The following is a 26,221-nucleotide window of genomic DNA, read 5'->3' as shown; positions in this document are numbered from 1 at the left end:
ACTATCCAAACACTTCAGCATTCATGAACTTTATTGTTATTATTAGTGTACTACATTTATATTCTCTGAGACATGTTTTTTTCCCACTGTCTTCGTTCTTAATTTGTTTTACCTGCGTTTATTGTGTGACTTCATTGTGCTCCATGTACAGCACTGTCTGGAGCAATTATTGCATTTGAGATAATTATTCTTATTATCATTATTATTATTATCACATGCGTGCAACGTGGAATGACTCCGGTGTGCATGTGGGTGTGACTTGACTGGTTGTTTGGCTGGCGACCAGTTCAGGGTGTTGTCTGAGAAGCTGGCATGCTGTTGGGTAGCCTGGGCGGAGTGTGTTGCCCTGGTGGGGTGGGACCACGCCATCAACCGCTTCCGATTGGGACCTCGGAAATTCCGCCCGTGACGGGAGGAGACTCGCTATGAGTGTGATCCGACAGAGAGAGAGAGAGCCAAGCTTCCGGTTGATGTCGCTCCTTCTGAGCCGCACGCTCGCGCAGTCCTCCCTGCTGGTGCAAAGACTCAGCGGCCGACCAGCGTCCACTGTCCTCCCGTGCGCACTAATAAAAGTCCGCCAACTCGTTGCAGATCTTCCCACGGTGAGAGCGGCCGCTCATTGTACAGCAGCCATGGCCAAAAGGAGGCCCTTCGAGCGGCTACCCACGGACGTGTACCCCGTAAACTACGGGCTCTCTCTGCAGCCCGACCTGGTCAACTTCACGTTCGGCGGCAAGATGCAGGCGATGGTGGAGGTACTTGCAACCCAAACGTGACGCAACACGCCTGTCATTCACTCACTCACTCAATGCATTCTTGATTTTTTTTTTTTTATGCCCTTATGTAATATGTCAGTCAGTTGGCCATTAGCTCGCCTGTCGTAGCCTAACAAGCACTCCCCATTTAGAAGAAATATGGCGACGTGCACCGTTTCCATTCAAATATAACAAATGTTTAATGTTTTTGTTGTAGATACTGCTATGCTTCAGTTTTGTGCGTCCGGACGCCAAATCGGTCAAGACTTGCACTCTCATGTTAGCTTAGCGGTTAGCAATTAGCGCGCTAGCTAACATCGCTTGTCACTGCGACTAATCATTGTATTTTTATGTTGCCTCCGCGGTTAAGCTCTTTTCCTCAGCGGTGCTTGACCGCTAAACAACTCTTTGCAGTTGTGGTGGTAATAATATGAACAGAACAAGATTAATAATAATCATTCGTAGTCGGTGGATGGATAGTTGGTTAGTGTTTGACAAGGCCCGACACGCGCGCACGCACGCGCACAACACACATGGATTTTTGTTCATCTTAAAGCAACACTAGGTAACTTTTCATCATTTCACTTTTGTTTGTATTGTGTTGTCTGCACTGATCAACTCACACGTGCACACAGTGATTTCTGTCCCATCACTGTTGTAAAATCTAGTCCTCCAAAACACAATCATTTCCAGATCAAATGTGATCTACCGTTTTTTCCCATGTATAATGCGCCCCCATTTATAATACGCACCCTAAAAATGTCATGTTGATGCTGGAAAAAAGCCTGTACCCATGTGTAATACGCACCCAAATTTTGACTCCTTCTTAAGTCCGTAAATGTAAAATTATTTCAGAAAAAAGATCATCTTTGGGAACAACCGGATGTTATTCTGCCGGTCAGTATCACTGCGCATGCGCTAGCAAACTCGATAGCGAAGAAATGTTTCGGATTTGTGTAGGGTACATTGTGACAGCAAACGAGCAGGTGATCGAGCAAGCGTCTGATACGAGAGCATTGTGTTCGTATGGAGCGTGTTTGAAGTGAACAGCAGAGAAAAAAGCGCATCTGTAATGGCGGCCTCCGTATCATATCCGGATTAAAAAAAAAAAATTGTACCCATGTATAATGCGCACCCCAGATTTTAGGACAATAAATTAGTTAAATTTTGCGCATTATACATGGAAAAAAACGGTAATAAAAAATCAAGAAGAAACATAGCAAGCTCTGCTTGTTTCACAGTAAGGTCACTTCTTGACTGGTCACATTCCGTCCTATGTCACAAGATTCTGGAATGGTCGACTTTCCCCGCACACATGAACGTTAGCCGTGTGAGTAGAATCCAACGTGTTCAATCTCTCTGGTCAAAATACAAAGTAGTGCCCAGAATTCACGCAAAGACTCGATTAGTTGCTTGAGGGTTTGTCCGCGCAGAACTGCCTAAAGTCGTTTTTTGGTCAAATGGTGTTCCTTGATTTGTGAACTTTGGATCTGTTTGTGTTGCCTGTGCAGGTAACGCAAGCCACCAATCAGATTGTGATGAATTGCGCCGACATCGACATCATCACCGCCTCCTTTGCGCCTCATGGAGGGGACGGTGAGTGATTGATTTGTACCGCACCCCTTTTTTTTTTTTCGTCACATGATCACTTGAATATTTTATTTTTTTTAGAAATTGACGCCACGGGGTTCAACTATCAAAACGAGGACGAGAAGGTGACCCTGTCCTTTCCTTCCGCTCTGAAGAAAGGTGAGAAGATTACAAAAAGATGCTCATTTTAAAAGTTGGTAACGCCCAAAAATTGAATCGTTGCCCAAGAAGGCGTGCTTGAATCTTCTTATGTAACTTTATTGGTCGTTTGGCTCTTGTAAGGTTCTGGCGTGCTGAAGATCAAGTTTGCCGGGGAGCTGAATGACAAAATGAAAGGTTTCTACAGGAGTAAATACAGCAACACCGCGGGAGAGACTTGCTACGCTGCCGTCACGCAATTCGAGGTGAGATGTTTGTGCCTTTTCCGGGCCAGACTTGAGTCGCTTCCTACCGTGATCTGAAATGTGAACTCCTCAGGCCACGGACGCCCGCCGAGCGTTCCCCTGCTGGGATGAGCCGGCCATCAAAGCCACCTTTGATATCACGCTGATTGTCCCCAAGCACTGCGTGGCCTTGTCCAACATGGTACGAGAACGATCCCGTCGCTATCTTTGCGCACGTTGTTTGCATCTACGTTCCTCCAGAACGTGGTGGAACGCCAGCCGCACTCCAGCGAGGAGGACCTGGTGGAGATCAAGTTTGGCACCACGCCCGTCATGTCCACGTACCTGGTGGCGTTTGTCATCGGCGAGTTCGACTTTGTGGAGAGTCAGTCGTCGGACGGCGTGCTGGTGCGCGTCTACACGCCGGTGGGCAAAGCCGAGCAGGGTCGCTTTGCCCTGGAGGTGAGCTTGCCCGTCTTCCTAGTTCCACTTTGGCTTCTGCTGGAGAAAAAAAACCGAATGACATTGACCTTTTTTTTTTTTTTGTTCTTACCCCCCTTCTGGAATTTTCTTAAGTTCTCGTCCTACCAAACAAGCGCCATTATTTTTGTATATGTAAACATGAAGCTGTTTGAAATGAACGGCCAGTTGCTATATATAGCAACAATGTGGCTTATCTGGCAACACGGCCTGCGCTTTTGGAAACGAGCTCCCCTATTTTCATCCGTGTTGTCGGTGTAAGCAGCGCTCGTCCGCTCATCGAAATTTTTTTCCGTGTCTTCAGGTGGCGACGAAGACGTTACCGTTCTACAAAGACTACTTCGACGTTCCTTATCCTTTGCCTAAGATCGATCTCATCGCCATTGCCGACTTTGCTGCCGGTGGGTGGTTGTCACGGCGACGTTCTGCCAGCGCACGAGCCACTGCGGAAAAATGATTTTTTTTGTTTTGTTTAGGTGCCATGGAAAACTGGGGCCTTGTTACTTACAGGTAGCTAACCGTTCCTGCTCGTTTGGATCCAAAAGTGTAGTTTGGATCCATGGGAGCAAAAATGTGACGAACGCAACTCGCGTGCGTTTTACATTGCTGGCAAATATCAGAAGTGGATCAAACTTTGAATCGCGGTTCATTTCCAAAAATAAAAACAAAGCGTCGTGCTAAGCTAGTTTACAGGACGTATTTGTTGCTTTCTGTGCAGGGAGACGGCGCTGCTTATTGACCCGAAGAACTCGTGCGCGTCTTCCAGGCAGTGGGTGGCGCTGGTGGTGGGTCACGAACTCGCTCACCAGTGGTTCGGAAACTTGGTCACCATGGTAACCTGGCCACAGCTGCACAAATCAACCAAATGTTTCCGCGAAGACAACGAGTGCTTGTTTCGCCTGGCTGCAGGAATGGTGGACGCACTTGTGGCTCAACGAGGGCTTTGCGTCTTGGATCGAGTACCTTTGCGTGGACCACTGCTTCCCGGAGTACGACATCTGGACGCAGTTTGTGTCCGCCGACTACACGCGCGCTCTGGACCTGGACGCGCTGGATAGCAGTCATCCCATCGAGGTGGGCGACCGTCGGGTCGGCGGCGCCGTCGCTTCGCCGCGCTGACAGCTCGTTTCTTCTTCTGCCTCCTCCCTCAGGTGAACGTGGGCCATCCGTCCGAAGTGGACGAAATCTTCGACGCCATCTCTTACAGCAAAGGGGCGTCGGTGATCCGAATGTTGCACAGCTACATTGGCGACGAGGTGGTCCGGCGTTTCCAAAAACTTGATTTGTCGTTGGTTCCGAATCCCAAAACAACCAAGCGAACTTTTGCTTCTCTGCAGGACTTTAGGAAAGGAATGAACGCCTATTTATTGAAGTTCCAGCACAAAAATGCCTCAACAGGTACGATGGCGCCATCTTTTTTTGGTACTAGTCAGGAAGACGAGGAAGAAAAAGCTCCTTAAAGATTTCTTTTTATGAAACGAGGTACTCCAACGAACGGTGCTAACCTCTTTATTCGCACTTGGCTGTATTTCGGATATGAACCAATTCACTGCCAGCACAAAATGGCAATTTGACGTCTATAGCCGTCAATGGCAGTGAATGAGTTAAGAAAAAGTTGGTCGGTGTTTTGTTAGTTTAAAAAAAAAAAAAGCAAATCTAAACCATGGAGGTGTATTTTGATCTTCAGAGGACCTCTGGGAATGTTTGGAGCAAGCCAGCGGCAAACCCATCGCCACGGTGATGAGCTCGTGGACCAAACAGATGGGCTTCCCCATTATTGTGGTGGAGCAGGAGCAGGTGAGTCCAAAAAAAAACAAAAAACCCACAATAACTTTGAGGAACTCGCTTGTGACTCCTTGTTCGTCTCGTTTGAAGCACGGCGAGGACCGCGTCCTCAAAATCTCTCAGAAGAAGTTCTGCGCTAGCGGACCTCATAATGGCAAGTATTACTTAAGACCTGTTCAACTTCGATCCAATGCTTCATCATTGCATCTGTGTGTATGGAAGTTCACGCTAAGGATCTTTCCCAGGTGAGGCTTGCCCTTACTGGATGGTACCCATCAGCATCTGCACCAGCAAGGACCCCACCTGCAACCAAGTCCAGGTTCTACTGGACAAACCCCAGACCATCATCACCCTGCAAGGCGTCACCCCCGACCAGTGGGTGAAGGTCAGCACGCCCGAACGGGGGCCTCCGAACGGACGACAGGGACCGGCTCTGACCCGCCGCCCGCTTTTCAGATCAATCCCGGCACGGTGGGCTTCTACCGCATGCAGTACAGCTCAGCCATGCTGGAGAGCCTGCTGCCCGCTATCCGAGACCTCAGCCTGCAGCCCGTGGACCGCCTCAGCCTTCAGAACGACCTCTTCTCCCTGGTGAGTTAAAAAAAAAAAAAAGTCCCGTTTTGTCACACGGGTAATAAATGTGTTGTGGCAAAGTCCCGCGCAGGCATGATCAGCACGGTGGAGGTGCTCCGTCTGATGGAGGCCTTTGTCAACGAGCCCAACTACACCGTGTGGAGCGACCTCAGCTGCAACCTGGGCGTCCTGTCCTCGCTGTTGTCCCACACCGACTTCCACGAGGAGATCCAGGATTTTATCCAAGAACTCTTCACGCCCATCGGACTCCGCCTGGGCTGGGACTGCAAGGCTGGCGAAGGTGAGACGACGGCGGGAAGGTAGAGGCGGCTTCCATTGATTCTTAAAGGCGTGTTGTCCCCCCCCCCCGCAGGGCACCTGGACGCTCTGCTCAGGAGTCTGGTTCTCGGCAAGTTGGGCAAGGCGGGACACAAGCCCACCTTGGAGGAGGCCCGGCGGAGATTCAAGGAGCACGTGGACGGCAAAAACATTTTGCCCGCCGACCTCAGGAGCCCGGTAAACTTCACGCGTGTTGTGGCGCAAAGCGGTACTGCACCGCGGACGGCTAACGGTGTCTCGCTTTTCAGGTTTATTTAACAGTGCTGAAGCACGGCGACAGCAACACGTTAGACACCATGCTGAAGGTAAGACGGACGCCGCTGTCGCGTTAGCTCCTCTGGCGGACGCTTGACGACGTGTCCTTCCGTCGCAGCTTCACAAGCAAGCCGACATGCAGGAGGAGAAGAATCGCATTGAGCGAGTACTCGGCGCCATCTCGGCGCCGGACCTCATCCAGAGAGTGCTCACCTTCGCTCTCTCGGTAAGCCGAAGCTCTTCGAAATGCTTAATTTATTACCCCGATTGAAAGAGGGTTAACCTGTGCGCGTGTTGTTTTTGTGTTCAGGAAGAGGTCCGTCCGCAGGACACGGTGTCTGTGATCGGCGGCGTGGCGGGCAGCAGCAAACATGGCCGCAAAGCCGCCTGGAAGTTTGTCAAGGACAACTGGGAGGAACTTCATAATCACTACCAGGGCGGATTTCTATTGTCCCGCCTCATCAAGGTCATTATCGTGACAATAAAATCGTGTTTAGCAGTAGCGCCGCTGTGTTTCTGATGGATAAGACGAGTCAAAACATTAGGGACACTTGCGCAACTCAACGAGAGGCTTTTTATCGCTTTCCTAATTATTGTTCATTTTCTCTGTCATCCTTCCAGCTGACAGTGGACGGGTTCGCCGTCGACAATATGGCCGCAGAAGTCAAGGTCCGATTTTTATTCGATTTGATTTTCACCCTGGCGCCAAGCTAACATCTGCCGTTTCCCCGACAGAGTTTCTTCGAGAGTCACCCGACGCCGGCGGTGGAGCGCACGGTGCAGCAGTGCTGCGAGAACATCCTGCTCAACGCCGCCTGGCTCAAGCGCAACGCCGACGACATCCACCACTATCTAATGCAGCGCAAGGCGCCTCCCGTTTGAGACGCGAACCCCCCCCCCCCCCTTCCCCTCCGCTCCATTACCATTCCCCGCCCCTTCTTCCAGGCCAGCCCCGCTCCGTCTTCCTCAGGCGGTAGAAAATAGACCGCGGACGTTGGTTTTCTCTCCAGACGCTGAAGACCGCAAAGCAAAGCCAAGAAATCCACAGACTGCTACATCATTTACACCTGGACTGACAGGGATGCTTGTTTTTAGCCCCGCCCCCGCTTAACCCGACCCCACACCGCCCCTCCAGCCGCCACCAAGACTCGTCGTCATCATCCCCCCGCCTGCCTCCAGACAACTGTGAAGCCCTGCATGACTGGCTCAGCGTTATCGGCCAAGTGCGTTAAAAAGGCACCAGGAGGTCGGCTCGCGCTCTCCGACTTTTTACGTGGTCAAATCAGCGCGGCCAATCAATAATAGTCCGACCGGTAATATGAATTCCTAACAAACTAATCACGTGTGAGAATCTTGATTTGGTATCATTAGGAGAGTTTTTATTTTTGACTTTTTCAATTTCCCAGCACACAACATGCCAGTAGTACGACGAAACAATATCGAGCGGTGGAAAATACAAAATACACAAATACATTTGAGAAAGAGGTACAGTATTGAATGAAAATTGAAAAAAAAATCTGAAAAAAATATTAAAAACCTATATGTGATGTAAAAAAATGTAAAAAATTATGCAAGTGCAAAAAATACGACAACAAAATCCCAATCACTTGAGATTCTTGATTTGGAAAAAAAGTGGGGATGTGGGCAAGTTATTAAGTAACAAAATGATGGTGCATGAAGAAATTTGTTAAAAAAATACAAATGAATGAAATTTAGAAATTATTTTTTAAAATTAGGCAAAAATACAGACAAATGTGACAATACCTAATTTTGACTGAAATATTTGAGAGAGAAATGAATAAGGGAAAATGGGGGCAAAAATATATTGGCCAAAAATATGCTACAAAAATACACAGGTGAAAATAGAAATAGATAGAAAGTCTGAAACATGACAAAATGCTTGTCATGGACAAAATAACTTAAGTATTTCAGCCAATACTTTTCTGTTCTAATTCTATGAATTCTTATTCAGTAAACCCATCTTGTGTGAAAATTTGTGTTGATTAGATTTTTTTTCGCCCCTCTCAATTTTCCAACACACTACTAGAAAAAGTTTTCCTTTCTCTTTTTTTTTTTTTAAATTCCTTTTGCTCTTTTTTTTGGTCTTTTCGTTCTATCTTTCGGACAGACAGGTCAGTTGCTTTTAACGCCTAGGCCAGCCACATCCTCCATTTTGAAGCTTTTTGTTTGAGCAAGGTTAGCGCAGTCCTCCAAAGTACGTGACAGAACCTTTCTGAAGTTTGTACAAGACCACCTGATGACGTAATTCTCTTCTGGAACAAGAAGATGAACCCCCCCCCCCCCCCCAACCCCTTCCTTATCCGGAAGCCTTAAATTAATTTGTCGACTGCTTTGTAGAAAGTGAAACGAAAAGACGAAAGAAACGCAATGATTCTGATTTGTGGTAGGAGTACAAGAATATCACATTTAAAGTTTGATGTCCTTTTGGAAACATTGAGTTATCCAGACCTCCCCGGACATCACACCTAGGAATATTTATTGTTTCGTTTCTTTTATGTTCAAAGTATGCTCGGTGTTCATTAAAGTGAAAGGATTATACAACGTGCCTTTATTTTTGCGTGATTAACTCATTAAAACGACATTTTAGGAGCCACTTTCACACAAATCAATTGCAGTAAAATTCACATTGACTGACAGAGTTGCAAAATTAAAAAGAATAAATGTCCATGATAGTTGCTAGCAATAATATACACTCGTGTCTTGTTTTATAATATCAATAACTGTAATTGGCAATTTAATGTCGATAAATTACTGCCAAAATGAATTAAAAATCCCCGTTAAAAGCAGTCAATTTAGTGGTAGTTCACGTCTCTTCCTGTTGAGGGCGCCATTGAGTATTTGCAGTCGCTGTGGTGACCGGTGAGGCGGCGAAGAAGAGCAACTTCGCTGAGCAGGTTGTTGAGCTTTACAGGAGATAGGGAAAATGGGGAGCAACTGTCAGCCGCGTAAGTGACCACAAACGCGTGTTAAAATGTCATTAATGATCGACGTGTCTTTCTTCTTTATCCTCGTTTACGTCGACTTAGCTTTGGTCGCCTTTTGTGGTCGTTTTCACTCGAGCTCAGAGCGGAGCGTGAACTCATCGCGACTAGCCGCTAAGTAGCTAACGAAGCCGAACAAGTCCATTTTTGGCGACACAAATAAAACTCGTCTTCAAAGTGTCCATTTGAGTTTGAAATGTTGCTCGTGTGAACATGGCCGAAATTGTACAAAGCGTCCTTGGGTTGCAAACAAAGCTGAGCGTCAGGGTGGCACTTGTTGCCGCTCTGTGTTCGATCATATAACGGTCTTTTGAAATAATAAAAGTATAATGTTCATGAGATGCATATTTAAAAGTTTGGACTTAGCACCTGTTTATGGACAACAGCTAAGTAGATACGTGTCTAAAATTTCAGCAGAATTAACAGTCGGCCCCTTCTGTTCACGGATTTTAGCAAAAACTATTCACCCATTTTTGACAAACCCAAAGAATTCTACCTAAAAATCTGGTTGTCATAGTAACAGACAAAAGCAACGAGTCGTGAGTTTTACTTACGACGTGATGTGATTCTGCAGATGTGGCCAACGCGGCGTCCAGCTAGTGACGTCACCGCCGACCGACAGCTGCCATTTGTCGGCCACATGTGTCCGCTGCAATGACACCTTCCCGCGTCGCTGCTGCCGCCGCCGCCATCGTTATCTTCCTGCTGCTACGCTGCCCGCCGTGCAGGCCGGAGGATGCGGCGGCCGGTGTCCCCGCCGAATGGGTCCTGCTGCACGTGGTGCGGGGCCAGGTGGGCGCGGGCAACTACAGCTACCTGCGGCTCAACCACGACGGCGCCGTCATCCTGCATATGCTGAGCGTGACGGGCGACGCCGACCTATACGTGTCGGACTCCACGCCGAGGCCCAGCTTCGACGCCTACAAGCTGCAGTCGGTCACCTGCGGCCGCGACGCCGTGGTGGTACCTGCTGAATTCGCCCGGCCGGTGGGGGTCGCCATCTACGGGCACCCGTCGCACCGACGCAGCGACTTTGAGATGAGGGTCTACCGCGATCCCGCCGCCCCGTTGGACCCCTTCGCCACAGGCTCCACAGCTGAGGACTCCCACAAAACGGAGGCGGACGATGTCGACGGCCCGGACTTTGACGAGGACTCCATGTTCTGGACCAATCTCATCAGACTTTTGGAAATCATTCTGGAAATCCTCTTTTAAAACCGGTTGCTCGTCTCGCCCAAGCGGGCCACCGACGGGCAGCGATGGCCACACCACTCGGGATGAATGATACAAAATACACTCGTGAAAAACAAAAATACACAACAAGTGGAAAGGGAACGGCACCTGTGAAAGCGTGGTCAGTCACAATCAGGTTTTAGCACAGCCACCTTTTTATTAGCACGATTGGGTTAGCACTCAGCACGTTAGCGCCCTGGTGCCTTCACGTCCCCCTTGAACTCACTTGGGCCCTTTTGTTCAATAAAGAAGGAAAATGCTTACTATGATGATTTACTTTACAAAGATGAAGTGTTTACAAGAAGGCTTTCATTAAAAAAAATTTTTTTTTTAATGATGTATTGCCAACAATCAAATAGTTCATGTTATTGTGGGTCAAGTTGGGTGCATTGTACGCAATTGTCCACAGTTTTGCCCAACAGACGTGGGAGCCATTCCGAATTGTCACACAGTGAGCAGCAGGCCGGTCGGTGGTCACGTGAGCGCCGGGGCCAGCCTCACGCGGTTGATCCTGATCACGGTCTGCGGTTGCACGATGATTATCTTGCGCTGGAAGCGGTGGCGCTTCCAGAAGCGCATGTGGACTTTGGGCCACGACTGCGTCTTCTCCAGCACGGTGGCCTCCACGCGTACCAGCTCCTTGGCCAGCAGCGGCCGGCCCACCAGTGTGAAGTCGCGCGCCCCCACCAGCAGCACCTTTTCCAGAAACAATCGATCGCCGCACTCCGCCTCCACGTGGTTCTCCAGTAGGATCAGGTCCTCGTCCGTCACCTGTGGGACAAATAAGCGAACGGTGTCACTTGAGATGGCAGTAACGTTTGTCTTAATAAAACTCAACATGGTTCTTGGGCGCCAAGCTGCCAAAGCACTGATTTTCTCTAAACCGAACCAACATGCCACATCATATTTTTGTCCATAACACCTTCCACTGACGGCCGGCGAAGTGCACGACGGCGAAGAGACGGCCGAAGTCGTCTTGTTCGATCAGCCGGTTGACGGTGCTAGTCAGGACAGCGTGCTGCCGCCGCTGCTCCTCCTCGGGCACCAGCTTCGTCTCCGGCCATGGAGGTCTGGACAACGAGGTCACGGGAACTAGGTGGCTACTCACGGAGCTCTGTGAGCGGGCAGCGTTAGGGGGAAGGACGGAGGATGCTGATTTCAACACGCGCCATGTCCTCCGTAAGGTCGCCATCATCAGCGCCATCTTTGCCGGAAGTGCGTCGACCAGAGATGTTCTCCACATGAAGATTGACGAGGAGCGACGACTTTGTGTTCTCAATGGATCAGTGAATTAAGTTGGTTATTTAAACAATACATTCTCATTAACACTATGTCATCCACATATTATTTATTTATACGTTTTGCGCTTTTAGTGGAACAGGCCTTTGGATACTTTGTAGGTAGAATAGGATCATGATCCATAAATCGGTTGAAACTGCGCATGCGTCGACAAACTTCTGTGAATGTGCATTTATACTACTAAAATTTCATTCTACACACATTTTATACATATCACGATTCACCGTAACTGCGGCGAAATATTAAATCATATTCATGTTGGTGAATCACTTTACTGTGTGCAACCAATGTCTATAGCTTTTTAATTTAATCTATCAGACTGTTTTTTCAGTGTTTCCATCTATCAACCCCTCGCAGTGACAGCGACTCCAGTTTCCGTGGCGCCTGAACGCACCGCCAGCCAAGCTGCCTCCCTCCATTTTGTGTAGCTGGCTTGCTTGGGTTCTCTTCGCTTCGCTTCCGGGCTTGCTTAGAAGAAGTCTGCTTCTTGAGAAAGAAAGCGCAGGAGCCCAACTAGCAAAACAGGATGGCTCCCCAAAGGCCTCGACAGTGCGCCTAAAATTAAAGACAAACTGTCTCCCCGCAACGTTTGGATCCATCGCCGCCTCCGAAAAGGAGGAACACGACGAGTCGTCGCTCAAACTTGTCGCTACTGGCCGCTGACAACTGAACGTAAACAGCTACATGCTAAGCAGTTAGCTACACTTTAGCACGTTAGCTTCGGAGCTAACCTGCTAACTGCACTCATAGACGACTTCGGACGATTAGCCCCTCGGGCTAACCGCCTCTGGACGTGGAGCGCGAAGCTTAGAGGGGCGTCGCTAGCCGGCTAACCTGCTTGCTGGTGCTGGTGTTTTTCCTCCTTGCCCAGTGGCCTCTCACTTCAATTTCTCTCTCCGTCAAGAACCTAAGGAAGGATTTGCCACAAAGACAATCCCCCCCCCAACCCATGTTGTTTTTGGCGACGCTTCCTTGTCGAGTTTGGGTAAGTAAACCTGAGGCTAACTTCACTTTTAATCTTGAAATATCTTTTTTAACAGCTGACTTGAAGCGAGCTTGGTCGTTCAACTTCTGTAGAGTTTAACGCGTTTATTATGAAACAATTGCTTCTTGTGTACTAGTGACACCTCGGCACCACTCGGGCCTTCCATATTGCCCGTAAAATAGCTCAGAAATTCGTTCACCGCCGACCTTTGGCTGTGTTGTTTTGTATTTTTTTTTATCTTTAATGATACCCTGGGGGACACGTTTAGTTGCAAAGGGCGCCTGGTTGGTTGGTTGAACGTGTCAAAAGAACAACTTCCGTGTGTGTCGGATCCCAGCCTTCTCTCGGCTGGCCGGCAGGGGGCGACTACCCGTCTGCTTGGCTTGTGTCAACACCGTGAGTTAACCGATGAAGAAATACAGCTTGATGTATGGTTTCATTTAAGTGACCAAGGTCTTAACAAATATATTCTCACATGTTTTCTTCCTCATTTTAACTCTGCCAAATATCAAAATTGGCACTGGCCTAAAATTAAAAATCGGTCGGGCCCGAGTAGATACTGTAGTATTTGTGTTGGTTCTTTAAAATAGACATTTTCCTCTCACTTTCACGTCACCGCATGTTTGCCGGCTCGCTGGGCTGGATTCCACGGCGAGCGACAACAAGAAAAAAAACCTGTTTGGGGAGATGCGGAGACTTGAGTCAGTTATTGCGTACGCTCGCTCGTTTCACATGTTGCAGCACCGGATTGGCCAGCAGGAGAAACTCATTTGTGGGCCTCAAACTGTGTCCTCAGTATTAAAAAGCCGTGTGTGTCATTTCCTTTTATTATTTTCTTTTTTAGGAGTGGGTCCATATCACGGCAGCACAGGCACTGAGTCAGTGTCCTTAAGGAAAAAGTCCTAGAAGAAAGTGCCAATCGAGGGACAGGATGCCTATTCCCCCTCCGCCCCCTCCGGGACCCCCGCCTCCCCCCACCTTCCATCAGGTGAGCGAACTCTTGGTCGGCCCGGCCCCGTCCAAGTCGTTTTAACCCGTGACGTCCCCCCTTCCCGGGCAGGCCAACACCTCTCCTCCCAAGCTGAGCTCGTCCGGAACTAAAGGCAGAGGGGCCCTGCTGTCGGACATCCACAAGGGGGCCAGGCTGAAGAAAGTGGGCGCGGTCAACGACCGCAGCGCCCCCATCATCGAGAGTGAGCAAGCGGATCTTTCTCAACTCATTCAGCCCAATGCGATCGCTTGAGCTTTTTGTAGAATTTCACATTTAACACACCAAAATGTGGTTTGTTTATCTGTTGTAGCCAGAGCAGCGGCTCAATAGTCCTTATCGATTTTGTCTTTTTGCAGAATCTGGCGGAGGTGGAGGAGGAGGAGGTCCAATGGGGATGGGGGGCCTCTTCCAAGGAGGCTTGCCAAAGCTGCGACCAGCTGGAGGTAAAAACAAAATAACAATGTCATTATTGTGTGCTTTTTTTTGTATTCTTGTGTTTCCTGATTTTGATTTTTGTGGTTTGCCGCCCTCAGACGGTTCAAGCGGCGGCTCGGTGGGCAGGTCCGCCCTGAGACCGCCAGGGTCACGGCCCTCGGCGCCCCGCCCTCCATCGGGCCGCTCGTCATCGCCGTCACCGCTGGAGCAGCAGCGCTCTCACCGGCCTTCTCTGCCCGACATCACCCGCCCCCCCAACACCGGCGGAGGCTCGTCTTCAGGCGGCGGCATGAAGCACAGCACATCGGCCCCGCCCCCTCCGCCCCCCTTCAACCGGGGTGGCCGCAGCAACGCCCCGCCCGCGCCCAACCTGAAAGTGTCGGCGTCCTCGGCGCAGAAACCCCTGCCGCCCACGCCCAACCGAGGTCCCGCTCCTTCCAACGTGCTCAAAAACGCCCTGTCTTCCAGCCGGCCCCCCACCGGCGGCTCCTCCGCGCCGCCACCACCGCCGCCCTACAGGATGCACGCGCCACTCTCCAACGGGCCGGCCCAGACGGACGGGGGCGGCGCCCCGGAGCTGCCGCAGAGGCACAACTCTCTGAGCAAGAAGCACACGGCGCAGGGGCGAAACCACGCCCCGCCCCCGCCGCCATCCTTGTCAGCTTCCCCGCAGGTCAGCCGACCTCCGCCCCCCGCCAGGGAGCCGCCGGGGCGCAGAGCAGGTAACGCATGTTGAAAACACTGAACACGTCATTTCGCGTACCCTCACGTTGCTTCAGCCGTAACAAAGTGAAAAAGCAGCGTCAGTTGAACATTTTCCGACATGGAAGACGTGAAACATTTGATAACAGGTGTGGACAAGACAAGACCCGAGTTTGCCTTTGAATCGTGCTGGAATGTTGCCTGCAAGTTTGAACGGGTCGCCGTGTTGTTTTGGTTGAGAGTGGGGCCAGGGTGTTTCCCGTCGTCACTGGGTTGTTGTTGTTTTTTTTGTTTTTTAACTCAACTTTGACTCTCAAACAACCCCGACTTGGCTCATTTGTTCGCTAGATCAGTCGTGCGACAAATAGCCATGATGCGTCCTGGTTCCTCTGCATTCCTCGTCACCGCACTCGCCGTCGCCATTTCCCTCCAACCTTTGCCTGACTTGCACACACTTTGACCGTCTTAGATCCGATTTATGAATTGCATAACCATCATGTCTGTCTGCCTCTAAACTTTCTAGTATACGTCTAAATCGTATCATTTCCAATCAATATGTTTTATTGACGATTGATTCTTGCGTTAGTCTTGCCCCCACCTCATGATGTGCCATGTGCCCCCACCCAGCCCCTCAGGCGCCTCTTTCCAACGCCCGCAACGGCAACCGCGACGCCCCTCCGCCGCCCCCGCCGTACCGCGGCCACAGCTCAGCCCCGACGGAGTCGGCGGGCCGGGGGCCCAAACCTCCGCCCCCGTCCTCCTTGCCCTCCCGCACCCTCGGCGGAGCCCCACCGCCGCCACCGCCCATTCGCAACGGACACTCTACCGGCTCTACCCCCTCCAAGTTCATCATGGGTGAGTCCTTCACGCTAGCCTGGCTTCAGCGGCGTCCAGCGAGCTGACGAGGTTCCTTTCTCTTCCTGCTCTAGACGATTTTGAATCCAAGTTCAACTTCCACCCCATGGAGGACCTTCCACCTCCGGAGGAGTATCGCCATTTCAACAAGGTCTACCCCAGTCAGAGTGGCAAGGGTAAGCCGGGCCGAGCCAGTCCCGTTGTTGTGGGCGCACTGCAGACTGTCAGTCGTCCAGATTATTATATACATTTCTTTGTATATGTAGTGTGTCCATCAGTGTGATTTATTCACGTTCCACTTCTTTCTTCCCCAGGCATTTTGCGAGGAGCCCCCCCTGCTCCACCAGTGGGGAGGTGAACGCACGCACCTTAAAGCTCAACACCTGAACCCAGCAGCCAAGCGTCTGGTCTGGTGTTGTGGGGAAAGAGGAGGTCCACTCACTCACACACACACACACACACACACACACGCATACACACACACTGCACCAGCCATGTGGACTAGACGAGAAGAGAAGAAACCTCATGAGACTTTTTGATGTTTGTGTTTCTTTAACCTTTGAGGACCAAAAAAGAAAAAGTCTTCACAACTGCACATTCCCGCTTTTGATACACTTCTTTTTTTTTTTTCTTTCTTTTGTCGGGTGCCAGCATTGATCTTGTGGGACACACACACAAGCATGAACATGCATGAATGTGGGCTCTCTCTTTCTTCCCTTCCTTTCTTTATTTTTTTTCTGCTGCTTGATTTTCTCCGTCGCTCCAGGCTGCGCTTGGAACGACCGCATCCATGTGCCAAAGGCGGGTGGGGCTTAAATGATGGCAGTCCCAAAAGTCAATTGTTGGATGCCTCATCTGCTCGTTGAGTTTCACATTCCGAAGGGTGTCCAGTCTTTTGGGGGGGAAACTTGTTGATTCCTGTTTTGAGCCCCTTCTTTCTATCCCCTCCGTCTTCTGCGCTTGTTAACATTTGGAGGAGGGGGGTGGGGGATTTCTACTACAATTTTTATGTTGCACATTGGCCACCAGAGACGCATGATGCCCATTTTTGCACTTGCGGCACCGGGACATTGGTCATAACTTAGAACTTCAGAGCCAGTGTCTCACTTTTGGAAAACCTGCGTTCACTGGGCCGCTTTTTGCCAGTTGACCGTAAAGGGATAGTTTCAAGAAAAGGGGGTTGGGGGGGGGTTGCCGGCGTCCATCAGCCAGGAAGCGACCCACAGCTGCTTTTACTATGCAAGAATTTGTACAGGTCGTAGTTGCTAGCAGCTAATAAAGAAGAAACACTAAAGTGCCAGAGAGAATGTAGAGGGCGGAGCGTCTTTGTGTCACTTTTAACGATCATTCAGCTTAAAAGGAAAAAAATAAAATAAAAACCGATTCAGCTGTGAATCCACAAGATGAAAAAACACTTCCAGATGGGGCGCCCCCTGCTGCTCGTCAGTTGCCTTACACGGGTTGTGTCCCATAACGGTACCTGTGCTAAATTTATTTTTATTTAAAACAATATTGGAATCTATTTGCAAATGTATATTTACACCATAGAATACATTAATCCTAGTTACCATTGATCTATTTTTGTGCTGTACAAAGAGTGTAATATAGGAAAGTTCTAACGCGGAGCAGCGTGCACCGATGACGTCATCGTCTTCATTATGATCATCTTCAGGGTCACTCTGGTGTCACATTTGCCGCCTCACGGTTTTTTTCTTGTTAATCAGCCATGTTTTTATCACATGAAAACGTTTTGAATAAAATTATTCCTATTGGGGAAAAGGGTACTCAGGGAGTGAAGTATTTTTTTTTTCCTTCGAATCCTTGTTAAAATAGATGGGGTCTTAATATCTGTCGCGTTTCGGGCGTAAGGATTCAACCAACACTTTGTAGAGCAACTAGACGGTCTTTATTTGCGTCTCATATCTTCTAAACTCGCAGCCATCCCACATCACCGGAACACCCCCAACCCCAACTTCCTGTTTGGCCCTTCAGAATAAAACAGCAGTACAAACACTTAACACCACATCCCCCTTTCTTTGCAAACATGAAGACGTACTAATTTTGCATGAAGGAAAAACTTTTTCTTTTCTTATAACACCACTCTTAAACATTTCCTTTTTCTTTTCATGTAACACCACTCTTAAACATTTCCTTTTTCTTTTCATACATACATGCTTATAAATCCAGTTTTTGTGGCCTTGTGACAACACGGCCAAACCTTGTTCTGACAGGACTTGTTGCCTTTGGAGTTTGGACAGGGGACTCACTTATGTTTGGTGTTGGTAAGGTATCCTCTGTTGGACTGATAGGTGTACTTGGGATTGCCATCTTTGGTGTAGTTTCCGGCATTGGCAGTAGATGATGTCTATTTCTCCTGATGGCTCCGGAAGGACCTTCAACCAGGTAAGAGCGGGGTGCTGAGTGAGAAGAAATGACAGTCCCTTCACTCTTAGTGTCCGTGATCCATACCGGTTGTCCTGGTGACAGTTGAGGAAGATCTCGCACACGATGTCGCCTGTTGTACCCCTCACTGTATTTCAACTTCATCTCCCCTTCCCTCGACGCCACAAAGCCCTTGTTCGGTAGTCTGGGAACAAGCAACGAAGGGAGCTGGGGCACTGGAGTGCGAAGTCTTCTTCCCATTAGAAGTTGAGCTGGGCTATATCCATTAGCCAAAGGGGTCGCCCTGTAAGCTAACAGTGCAAGATACGGGTCTTTTGCCTTCTTGAGTAGTCCTTTAACAGTTTGGACATGACGCTCAGCCTCACCATTGCTCTGTGCAAACCTTGGACTGCTGGTTACATGTCTGAAACCGTAGGCTGCAGCAAAATCTTTGAACTGTTGGCTAGAGAACTGAGGTCCGTTGTCACTGTAGAAGAATTCCGGAATACCATGTCTGGAAAAAATTGACTTTAGGTGTACTATAACGTCTTCTGATCTAGTGGGTGTCAGTTTAGCTATCTCCACGAATCTGGAATAGTAGTCCACCAGAAGTACGTAGTTGCTGTTGTTGAGTGTAAAAAGATCTGCACCTACTTTTTGCCATGGTCTCTCTGGAAGCTCGCTGGGCATTAAAGGCTCCACTGGATTGACACGTTCTTTAATGCACGTGGTGCAGTTTTTCACAAGCTCATTTATTTGGCTACTCAAACCAGGCCACCACACTGCCTCTTTCGCTCTCTGTCTGCATCTTGACATGCCCTGATGTCCCTCATGGAGAGCTACCAGGACTTTGTCGCGCATAGTGGTAGGAATAACAAGTCTGGTGCCTTTCAATAACAGTTCGTCATGGACTGTTAATGTGTCTCTGTGTGGCCAATAAGCTTTGATTGGACCTATGAGACGGCTGTAGTCTGGCCAGCCTCTCTGGCAAAATGACATGAGTTCCGAACATACACTGTCATTTTTTTGCTCTTCTTTTAATTGTGTGATATATGTCGAGCTAGCAGGTAGGTTTTTGACTATTTCGTTCACATAGATGTTTGTATCATTTAGTAGTTCCTCCGTAGCTTTAGAGTCTGTCTCTTGATTGACAGGTGCGCGTGACAGTGTATCCGCAGTGAGAAGTGCTTTTCCTGGGGTGTGTGAGATAGAGTAACTGTACCTCATGAGCCGTAGTCTGAACCGTTGAATCCTGGGTGGAAGTTCTGTTAGTGCTTGTTGTCCCAACAGGCTGACAAGTGGCTTGTGGTCAGTCTCTAGGGAAAAATGTCTCCCGATGAGAAAGTCTTTGAATCTTTCGCATCCCCACGTTAATCCAAGCGCTTCTTTTTCCACCTGTGCATATCTCTGCTCAGTCTCTGTTAAGGAACGTGAAGCATATGCTACTGGTCTCCACTCCTCACTCTCCTTCTGGAATAGGACTGCTCCAAGTCCATAAGACGAGGCATCTGCCGACATTTTCAAGTCCTTGTTTGGGTCATAGAGTGTGAGAACGGGAGTGGATGCCAGCTCGTTTTTCAACTGATCAAAAGCGTTCTGCTGCGCATGGCTCCAAACCCACTGGTTTTTCTTTGACAGCAGGTCTCTCAGGGGCTTGTCTTTTTCAGCCAGACCAGAGATAAACTTTCCTAACTGGTTAACCATTCCAAGAAAGCTGCGCACTTCACTGACATTTGACGGCTCCTTCATTGCTATCACAGCTCTTATTTTGTCCGGGTCTGGTCTGACTCCCTCAGCAGACAAAATGTGTCCCAGGAACTTCACCTGTTGCGTGCTCAGTTCACACTTGTCCATGTTTAGCGTGACACCGGCCGCTTGAAGTTTGTTTAGCACTGTGTGAAGTCTGGCGTTGTGTTCTGGTTGGTCCTTCCCCCAGATGAGGATGTCATCCATGTGACAAACCACGCCAGGCAGCCCATTGAGAATCATTGACATTCTCCGCTGAAAATGCTCCGGGGCTGAGGCAATTCCAAACGGAAGTCTGTTAAAATGGAAGCGTCCGAATGGGGTAATGAATGTTGTGTAGTGTGCTGACTCTGGTGCCAATGGAACCTGCCAGAAGCCTCTATTTGCATCGAGCTTGCTGAAGACTTTTGCTCCAGTCAGGGATCCAAGTGTCTGTTCAACTGAAGGCAGGATGTACTTTTCTCTGCACACTGCTTCGTTGAGGTGGGTGAGATCGACACATATGCGCACTGAGTCACTCTTAGTGGGCACTGGGACCATACCTGAGCACCATTCAGTTGGCTCTTCAACTCTGCTGATCACCCCTATTGACTCCATTCTTTCCAGTTCCTCTTTAACTTTTCCCAACAAAGGAATGGGAACGCGTCTTGGTGTGGAAAGGGAAAAAGGCACAGCATCAGGTTTCAACTTTATAGTATAAGGTTGCTGCATTAAACCCAACCCTTGACATAACTTAGGGTAGTTCTCATTCAACATTTTAATGTCTATGCTATCTGCTCTAGACACAAGGTTTAGTTTGACACTTGCTGGCCTACTTAACAGCGCCATGTGTAAGTCTCTGATAACATACACATTTTCCTGAATCTTTTGTTCACCTTTACACAGTGTTTCTTTGCACATACCTAAAACATTGAGTGGAGTGCCACCTGGTCCAATCAATGGTCTATCTGGTTTACACAGCTCTGTTTCATTTTGGTTTATACAAAAGTACATCTGGGCTGGGATAACAGAAACATCAGCTCCAGTGTCTATTTTAAACCTGACTTTGTGGTTTCTGATGGTTATGTCTGCATACCAAGGATCTGAACCTGCATGTACTGAACCAAGGAATATAGGTGTCTCGTTACATTTCTCTGTTTCAATCATATGTACATTTTTAACAGATTTGCATACTTTACTGTAATGTCCTCTTTTACCGCATGTATGACAGGTTACATCTTTCGCTGGGCACTGTCCTTTGCCATGTGCTGGGCTTCTACCACATCTGTAGCACTGACTCTCATTTGGTGATTTAGCCATTTTGTGTTTTGGTAGACTTGGGGCTTTGTACGTAGAATGCTTTTCTCTCTTGTATTTCACTGACACTGCATCTAGGTCCGCTTTCTTTTCCCCTCTTATATCGGTTTGCTGCCTCTTGATGACTTCTGACTGCCGGGCTTGGTCCACGGCTTTTTCCAGCGTCAAATCTTTGTCCATTTGGAGTCTCTCAGCTAAACTGGTGTCTCTCAGTCCCACGACGAGACGATCTCTTATTAACTCATCGTGCAAGGCTCCGTAGTTACAGTTTTCGGCCAACGCGTACAGGGCAGTGACAAATGAGTCTACAGTCTCATTAACTTGCTGTACTCTTTGGTTAAATCTAGCCCTCTCGTAAATTATGTTTTTTCTGGGCACAAAATATATGTCTAAAGTGTCTCTTACTGCTTGGTACTGATGCCTCTGCGCGTCCGATAAAGCTTGACCTCGAAGTATGTCGTCTGCTTCGTCCCCCATGCAGTAGATGAGCGTGTTCACTTGATTAGCTTCCGAACTCAGGTGCAGGTTGCTAGCAAGTCGGAATCTTTCAAACCTCCGTATCCACTTCTCCCATTGCTGTGGCCTTGAAAAATCAAATGCTTCAGGAGGCTGAATGGTGAATGTGGCATTCGGGGGCGGATTAGCCTGTTGCTGGTGCGGTGGAGTCGCCACGTTAGCTCCTGCGTTACCCTCCGACATCTTTCTGCGTGTGGCGAGGGCTACTTTTTCTTCCAGCACGACCTACTCTCAATCCCCGGCGAGTAAGCTCTTACAGTTGATCCACTTCTGACACCATGTCGCGTTTCGGGCGTAAGGATTCAACCAACACTTTGTAGAGCAACTAGACGGTCTTTATTTGCGTCTCATATCTTCTAAACTCGCAGCCATCCCACATCACCGGAACACCCCCAACCCCAACTTCCTGTTTGGCCCTTCAGAATAAAACAGCAGTACAAACACTTAACACCACAATATCAACCCCTGACGCCATTTTCTTTAATCAGCATGAAATTTGGCGAATGTGTCAATAATATCTTTTCCCGGCAAAACCAACAGCTGTCGAATTTCCCGCCTCGCCTCGAATGGTCCCTCAAACGTAACATCCTGTGTCTTTGGGGCGCGGCCAATGAGCATTGAGCCGGAAAGGGTTGGACCAATCAGAGAGCGGCAAGTCGGCCGGAAGCGGCTGCGAAGGCGCTCAATATTTGGCGCTGAAGTTTGCTGCGTTCGAGAGCAAAGAAGAAAAGAGCAGCACGACCCATAAACGACAACACGCAACTTTTTCTTAAACGACCCTCACAAAAAGGTGAGTTTACAAACACTTTAAGTCGTACCAATATAGTATATTATGGGTGCGTATTTGTCAAATACGGAAGTAAGCGGCTATTGATGATTATTTGCATTGGATCGACACTTTATGTTGATTATCTGATCGAATTGCGTTTTGGCGTGTTCTTATGTGAAATATTTCGTTTTTCCTCGGCGCTACTAATCAGATCTTTAGTTTAGCGCCCCAAAACAAAAAAACTTTTACCTTTTGCGCATTTGCTTAAGACTGCAATTTTTTTTCTCCCCCCAATATTTCATTCTAAACGAGGTCAAACGCTTCACCAATAACCAAACATGTCCAGTCTCACTCACTCATGTGTTTTTATTTCCGTTCTAGGTTTGGAGATGCCGAGCACTCGCTCGCAGGCTCACGCTCAGCCCACCCTGTCCTTCCCCAGACGCAAATCCGCCAGGGTGCTGACCAAGTCCAAAACAAACCCGCCTGAGCCCACTGAACCCCATGGGAAGAAGACGACGCCCGCCGCGCTGTCGACCCGACGACCGGATGCCATTCACGCCCCGCCGACCCAGCTTTCTGTCTCACCGGGCACCCCGGTGAGGCTTCCCCTTAGCCCGCGGAAACGTACAGGTGAGTCTTTGCTCACTAAGATAAGCACAGATGTTAAAATGCTTTTAATTGGTTCACAGTAGCAACCCTAATTGAATGTCAATTTCATTTTATTGAAGGTGATGACAACGCTCTCAACGTGGACACCGCCCTGCTGGCGTCGCCTCCCAAGCAGAGCAAAGCGTCCACGCGGGTATCGCAGTCTTCTCAGCGACGTTTAATCTTCGACGAAAACGCCACCGTCCCGGGTCAACGCAAGCCGACGCCGTCCTCTCCCGTCCCGGCCTCGTCGCCGAGGCGCCTGGAGACGGTCTCCGGAAGCCCGGCGAGGCCGAGCCCTGACAAGAAAGCGGCGGCGGCTGAGGCGTGTCGGCTCTTCGCTCAAAGTAAGTATTTGTTGGATCGCAAACGTGCGGAAAACTTGTTGGTTCATTTTGCTGAACTTTACAAGTCCAAGATTTTTATATTTGCGGATGCCCTGTCCAAATGAAATCCCATTGTGTTTAGTGCCATCTAGTGGTAAACTAATATAATGCAGTTACCTAAATTCCAAACGTCTTCTCCAAAAGGACTCCTGCTATTTTTTTTTAAGAGACGAGAAGTGTTCCGCATTTGTAAATGTGATTGAAATTTTGATCCAAATAAAAACGCAATTTTATTTTCATTGCAGAGCGGGGCCTGGCGAGCGTGAAGCAGGCGCTGCACACGGCGGCGCCCGAGCGCCTCCTCTCCCGAGAAGCGGAGTGTGACTCCATCCGGAGCTTCCTGGACAAGACGGCCGTGCGGCGGCTACCCGGCAGCCTTTACGTCTCCGGAGCGCCCGGGACAGGGAAGACGGCCTGTCTCAACTGGGTCCTGCGTGACATGAAGGTAAAGCTCCAACCAAAGAAAAATAAATAAAACCCACAAATATGAGGAGGTGATTTTCAAAATCCTTTTCCAGTTCTAGTTTTGTACCGAGAGGTCAATGAAAGCAGTTTTGTTTTGTTTAGGAGGAGTTGTCGGAGGTGCAGACGTTGCTGGTGAACTGCATGAACCTGCGCAGCTCGCACGCCATTTTCCCGCTTTTGGCAAACAAGCTGAGCGTGTCTGCCGGCCCCAAAGGTCTGCAGAAACACCTGACCGGACCTGGACCGGCTGTGTGAGTGCACAAAATCCCTGACTAATTGACACCACATGCTTCCATATTGTCTATAGGTGGTGTAGCAAAGCACTACTTTTGTTCAAATGAAACTTCCGTCAACATCGTTTTGGTGGCATCGAGATGACAACTGATACTGGATTTTGGTTTCAACAAAACCACTTCAACATAGTTCCTTGTTGTTGTTCAGCTTGTTGGTTCTGGACGAGTTGGACCAACTGGACAGCAAAAGCCAAGACGTCCTGTACACCATCTTCGAGTGGCCACACCTGCCCAAATCCAGACTCTGTCTTGTCGGTAAGATGATCGTCCTCTTCTCGTCAGGATGTCCGGGCCCGATCCAGATCCACTTTCTAAAATGACCCTTATGTGGTGTAGGAATCGCCAACGCCTTGGACCTAACGGACCGCATCCTACCCCGCCTTCAGGCTAAGCCCGGCTGTCGCCCCCTGCTGCTCAATTTCCCACCGTACAGCCGAGAACAGCTCAGCGCCATCGTGCAAGACCGACTCGCGCAGGTACCCGTGCGATACACTCGCGGCTGTGTTGTGTGTGTCCAGTGTATCATGTGTGTCTTTTCTTGTCATCAGGCATGCACGGAAGGCGTGTTGGATGCAGCAGCGGTTCAGTTTTGCGCCCGTAAAGTTTCGTCGGTGTCGGGAGACGTCAGGAAGGCGTTGGACATCTGCAGGTTCGTCTTGGTGGACGCGCCGGTCGTTTGATATTATCGGTTGCTTGATTCCATGGACGGTGTGTTGGCAGGCGGGCGGTCGAGATCGTCGAGTCGGAACACAGGAAGAAGGCGGATCAGCGTGCTGCCGCAGGTCCGAGCCTCCGCCGCTGCCGTCGTGACGATGGATGTCGTCATCGTGGTTAGTCGATTGGTTTTCACGCCGAGGTCCCGCGTGTGATTTCAGACTCGTCGAGCGTGTCGGCCGGCGTTCCCCAGGTGGCGCGGGTCCTGTCCGAGGTGTACGGCGACGGCGTGGCATCGTGCACCGACGAAAGTTTCCCGCTGCAGCAGAAACTTCTGGTGTGCTGCCTGCTGATGTTGGCGCGGGCCGGCAAGAGCAAGGAGGTCCCGCTCGGCAAGGTAACGTCGCGGCGCGAGCCAACGTTTTGCCGAGCTGACCTTTTCTCGTCACACCCTCGCAGCTCCACGAGGTCCACAGCCGACTAGCCGCTCGACGCCAGGTGGGCGGGGTCAGCCAGTCGGAGTGTTTGTCGCTTTGCTCGCTGCTGGAGAGTCGCGGCGTCTTCGCTCTCAAGAAGGCCAAAGAAGCTCGACTCACCAAGGTAACGGCGACTTGAGCGTTTGGCCTCTTCAATTTCAAGACACCCTGTTACGATGTGTGACATTTCCTCCATTTTCAGGTGTTCCTGAAGCTCGACGAGAAGGCGGTCGAAAACGCTCTGAAGGATCGCACGCTAGTCGGAAGCATCCTGGCGGCGGGGCTCCCGTGATCTTAGCCGCCATTAATTTGTTTTTATGGAATTTTTTTACTTATTTTTTAATTCTCATTTTTGCTGAGAACTTTGGACAGTTTTTAAAAAGTCTGAGAGTTTGTTGTTGTCAATAAACCAAGTGACACTTTTGAAGAAAAAATCATATTTATTTTGACCTTTGACTGTGTCAATAAAAACAAATCGACAATTGTTCTTGTTTATATTTTTTAGTGGTGTCAGTTAATCGAGTTATTCTCCCCACGTCACACTGACGGACGTTTAGTAAATAATGGCAACATTGGTTAGTTAACTTGTCAATTTATTTTCCGTCTTTTATTTCTTTATGTTCGCTCACGCCCCTACGCCAAGCACTGCGCATGCGCGTAATTTGTGATGAAAACTCCGCTAATTTTGGGCACTTGTTTAGTTGTAGCGTTCCCATCTTGACTTCTGAGTGAAAGTGTCTGGACGTCGTGATGATGGAAGTTCTCGCAAAAGAAAGCCAGTTTTGGAGAAGAGGAGGACAGTTGTTGAACAACAAAACAAAACGCGAGTTTTTCTTGGTGATTCGTTTTTGTTTCGGTCCGCACTGAAGGAGAAATTAGAAGTGATGCATTGTTCACCAAATTTCTTTTAGACCTGGAAGTTTAT

At 49.1% G+C, this 26,221-nt stretch overlaps 5 protein-coding genes across 5 annotated transcripts; 4 read left to right on the top strand and 1 right to left on the bottom strand.

The window, feature by feature from the left end:
- Nucleotides 1-317: 317 nt before the first annotated feature.
- npepps (aminopeptidase puromycin sensitive) lies at nucleotides 318-8,722 on the top strand. The gene is made up of 23 exons (XM_061274200.1): nucleotides 318-755; nucleotides 2,267-2,351; nucleotides 2,427-2,504; nucleotides 2,628-2,749; nucleotides 2,823-2,930; nucleotides 2,990-3,190; nucleotides 3,513-3,609; nucleotides 3,685-3,718; nucleotides 3,927-4,041; nucleotides 4,118-4,282; nucleotides 4,360-4,464; nucleotides 4,546-4,606; nucleotides 4,896-5,005; nucleotides 5,084-5,147; nucleotides 5,239-5,378; nucleotides 5,450-5,584; nucleotides 5,648-5,867; nucleotides 5,940-6,082; nucleotides 6,154-6,210; nucleotides 6,279-6,386; nucleotides 6,471-6,626; nucleotides 6,782-6,829; nucleotides 6,896-8,722. The coding sequence occupies exons 1-23, from the start codon at nucleotides 426-428 to the stop codon at nucleotides 7,040-7,042; spliced, it is 2,829 nt and encodes a 942-aa protein (XP_061130184.1). The 5' UTR covers nucleotides 318-425; the 3' UTR covers nucleotides 7,043-8,722.
- A 283-nt stretch (nucleotides 8,723-9,005) lies between these two features.
- Nucleotides 9,006-10,729, top strand: lg3h6orf120 (linkage group 3 C6orf120 homolog). The gene is made up of 2 exons (XM_061274271.1): nucleotides 9,006-9,126; nucleotides 9,737-10,729. The coding sequence occupies exon 2, from the start codon at nucleotides 9,817-9,819 to the stop codon at nucleotides 10,375-10,377; it is 561 nt and encodes a 186-aa protein (XP_061130255.1). The 5' UTR covers nucleotides 9,006-9,126; nucleotides 9,737-9,816; the 3' UTR covers nucleotides 10,378-10,729.
- mrpl21 (mitochondrial ribosomal protein L21) lies at nucleotides 10,528-11,985 on the bottom strand. The gene is made up of 2 exons (XM_061274268.1): nucleotides 11,318-11,985; nucleotides 10,528-11,166 (listed from the first exon to the last, which is right to left on the bottom strand). The coding sequence occupies exons 1-2, from the start codon at nucleotides 11,636-11,638 to the stop codon at nucleotides 10,870-10,872; spliced, it is 618 nt and encodes a 205-aa protein (XP_061130252.1). The 5' UTR covers nucleotides 11,639-11,985; the 3' UTR covers nucleotides 10,528-10,869.
- A 130-nt stretch (nucleotides 11,986-12,115) lies between these two features.
- Nucleotides 12,116-17,446, top strand: wipf2a (WAS/WASL interacting protein family, member 2a). The gene is made up of 8 exons (XM_061274237.1): nucleotides 12,116-12,679; nucleotides 13,524-13,667; nucleotides 13,740-13,872; nucleotides 14,027-14,113; nucleotides 14,204-14,827; nucleotides 15,435-15,662; nucleotides 15,737-15,838; nucleotides 15,977-17,446. The coding sequence occupies exons 2-8, from the start codon at nucleotides 13,611-13,613 to the stop codon at nucleotides 16,018-16,020; spliced, it is 1,275 nt and encodes a 424-aa protein (XP_061130221.1). The 5' UTR covers nucleotides 12,116-12,679; nucleotides 13,524-13,610; the 3' UTR covers nucleotides 16,021-17,446.
- Nucleotides 17,447-22,076: 4,630 nt separating this feature from the next.
- On the top strand, nucleotides 22,077-25,781 carry cdc6 (cell division cycle 6 homolog (S. cerevisiae)). The gene is made up of 12 exons (XM_061274224.1): nucleotides 22,077-22,392; nucleotides 22,753-23,004; nucleotides 23,103-23,369; nucleotides 23,654-23,853; nucleotides 23,976-24,124; nucleotides 24,315-24,421; nucleotides 24,503-24,642; nucleotides 24,715-24,815; nucleotides 24,887-24,948; nucleotides 25,042-25,217; nucleotides 25,280-25,420; nucleotides 25,499-25,781. Exons 2-12 carry the CDS (start codon nucleotides 22,761-22,763, stop codon nucleotides 25,586-25,588), a joined length of 1,677 nt encoding a protein of 558 aa, XP_061130208.1. The 5' UTR covers nucleotides 22,077-22,392; nucleotides 22,753-22,760; the 3' UTR covers nucleotides 25,589-25,781.
- The last annotated feature ends 440 nt before the right edge of the window (nucleotides 25,782-26,221 follow it).

This window comes from Syngnathus typhle, linkage group LG3 (assembly GCF_033458585.1).
Source record: "Syngnathus typhle isolate RoL2023-S1 ecotype Sweden linkage group LG3, RoL_Styp_1.0, whole genome shotgun sequence".
Classification (NCBI taxonomy): Eukaryota; Metazoa; Chordata; class Actinopteri; order Syngnathiformes; family Syngnathidae; genus Syngnathus; species Syngnathus typhle.
The sequence above is the reverse complement of the archived record's forward strand: the minus strand, read 5'-3'. Positions and strand labels throughout refer to the sequence as shown.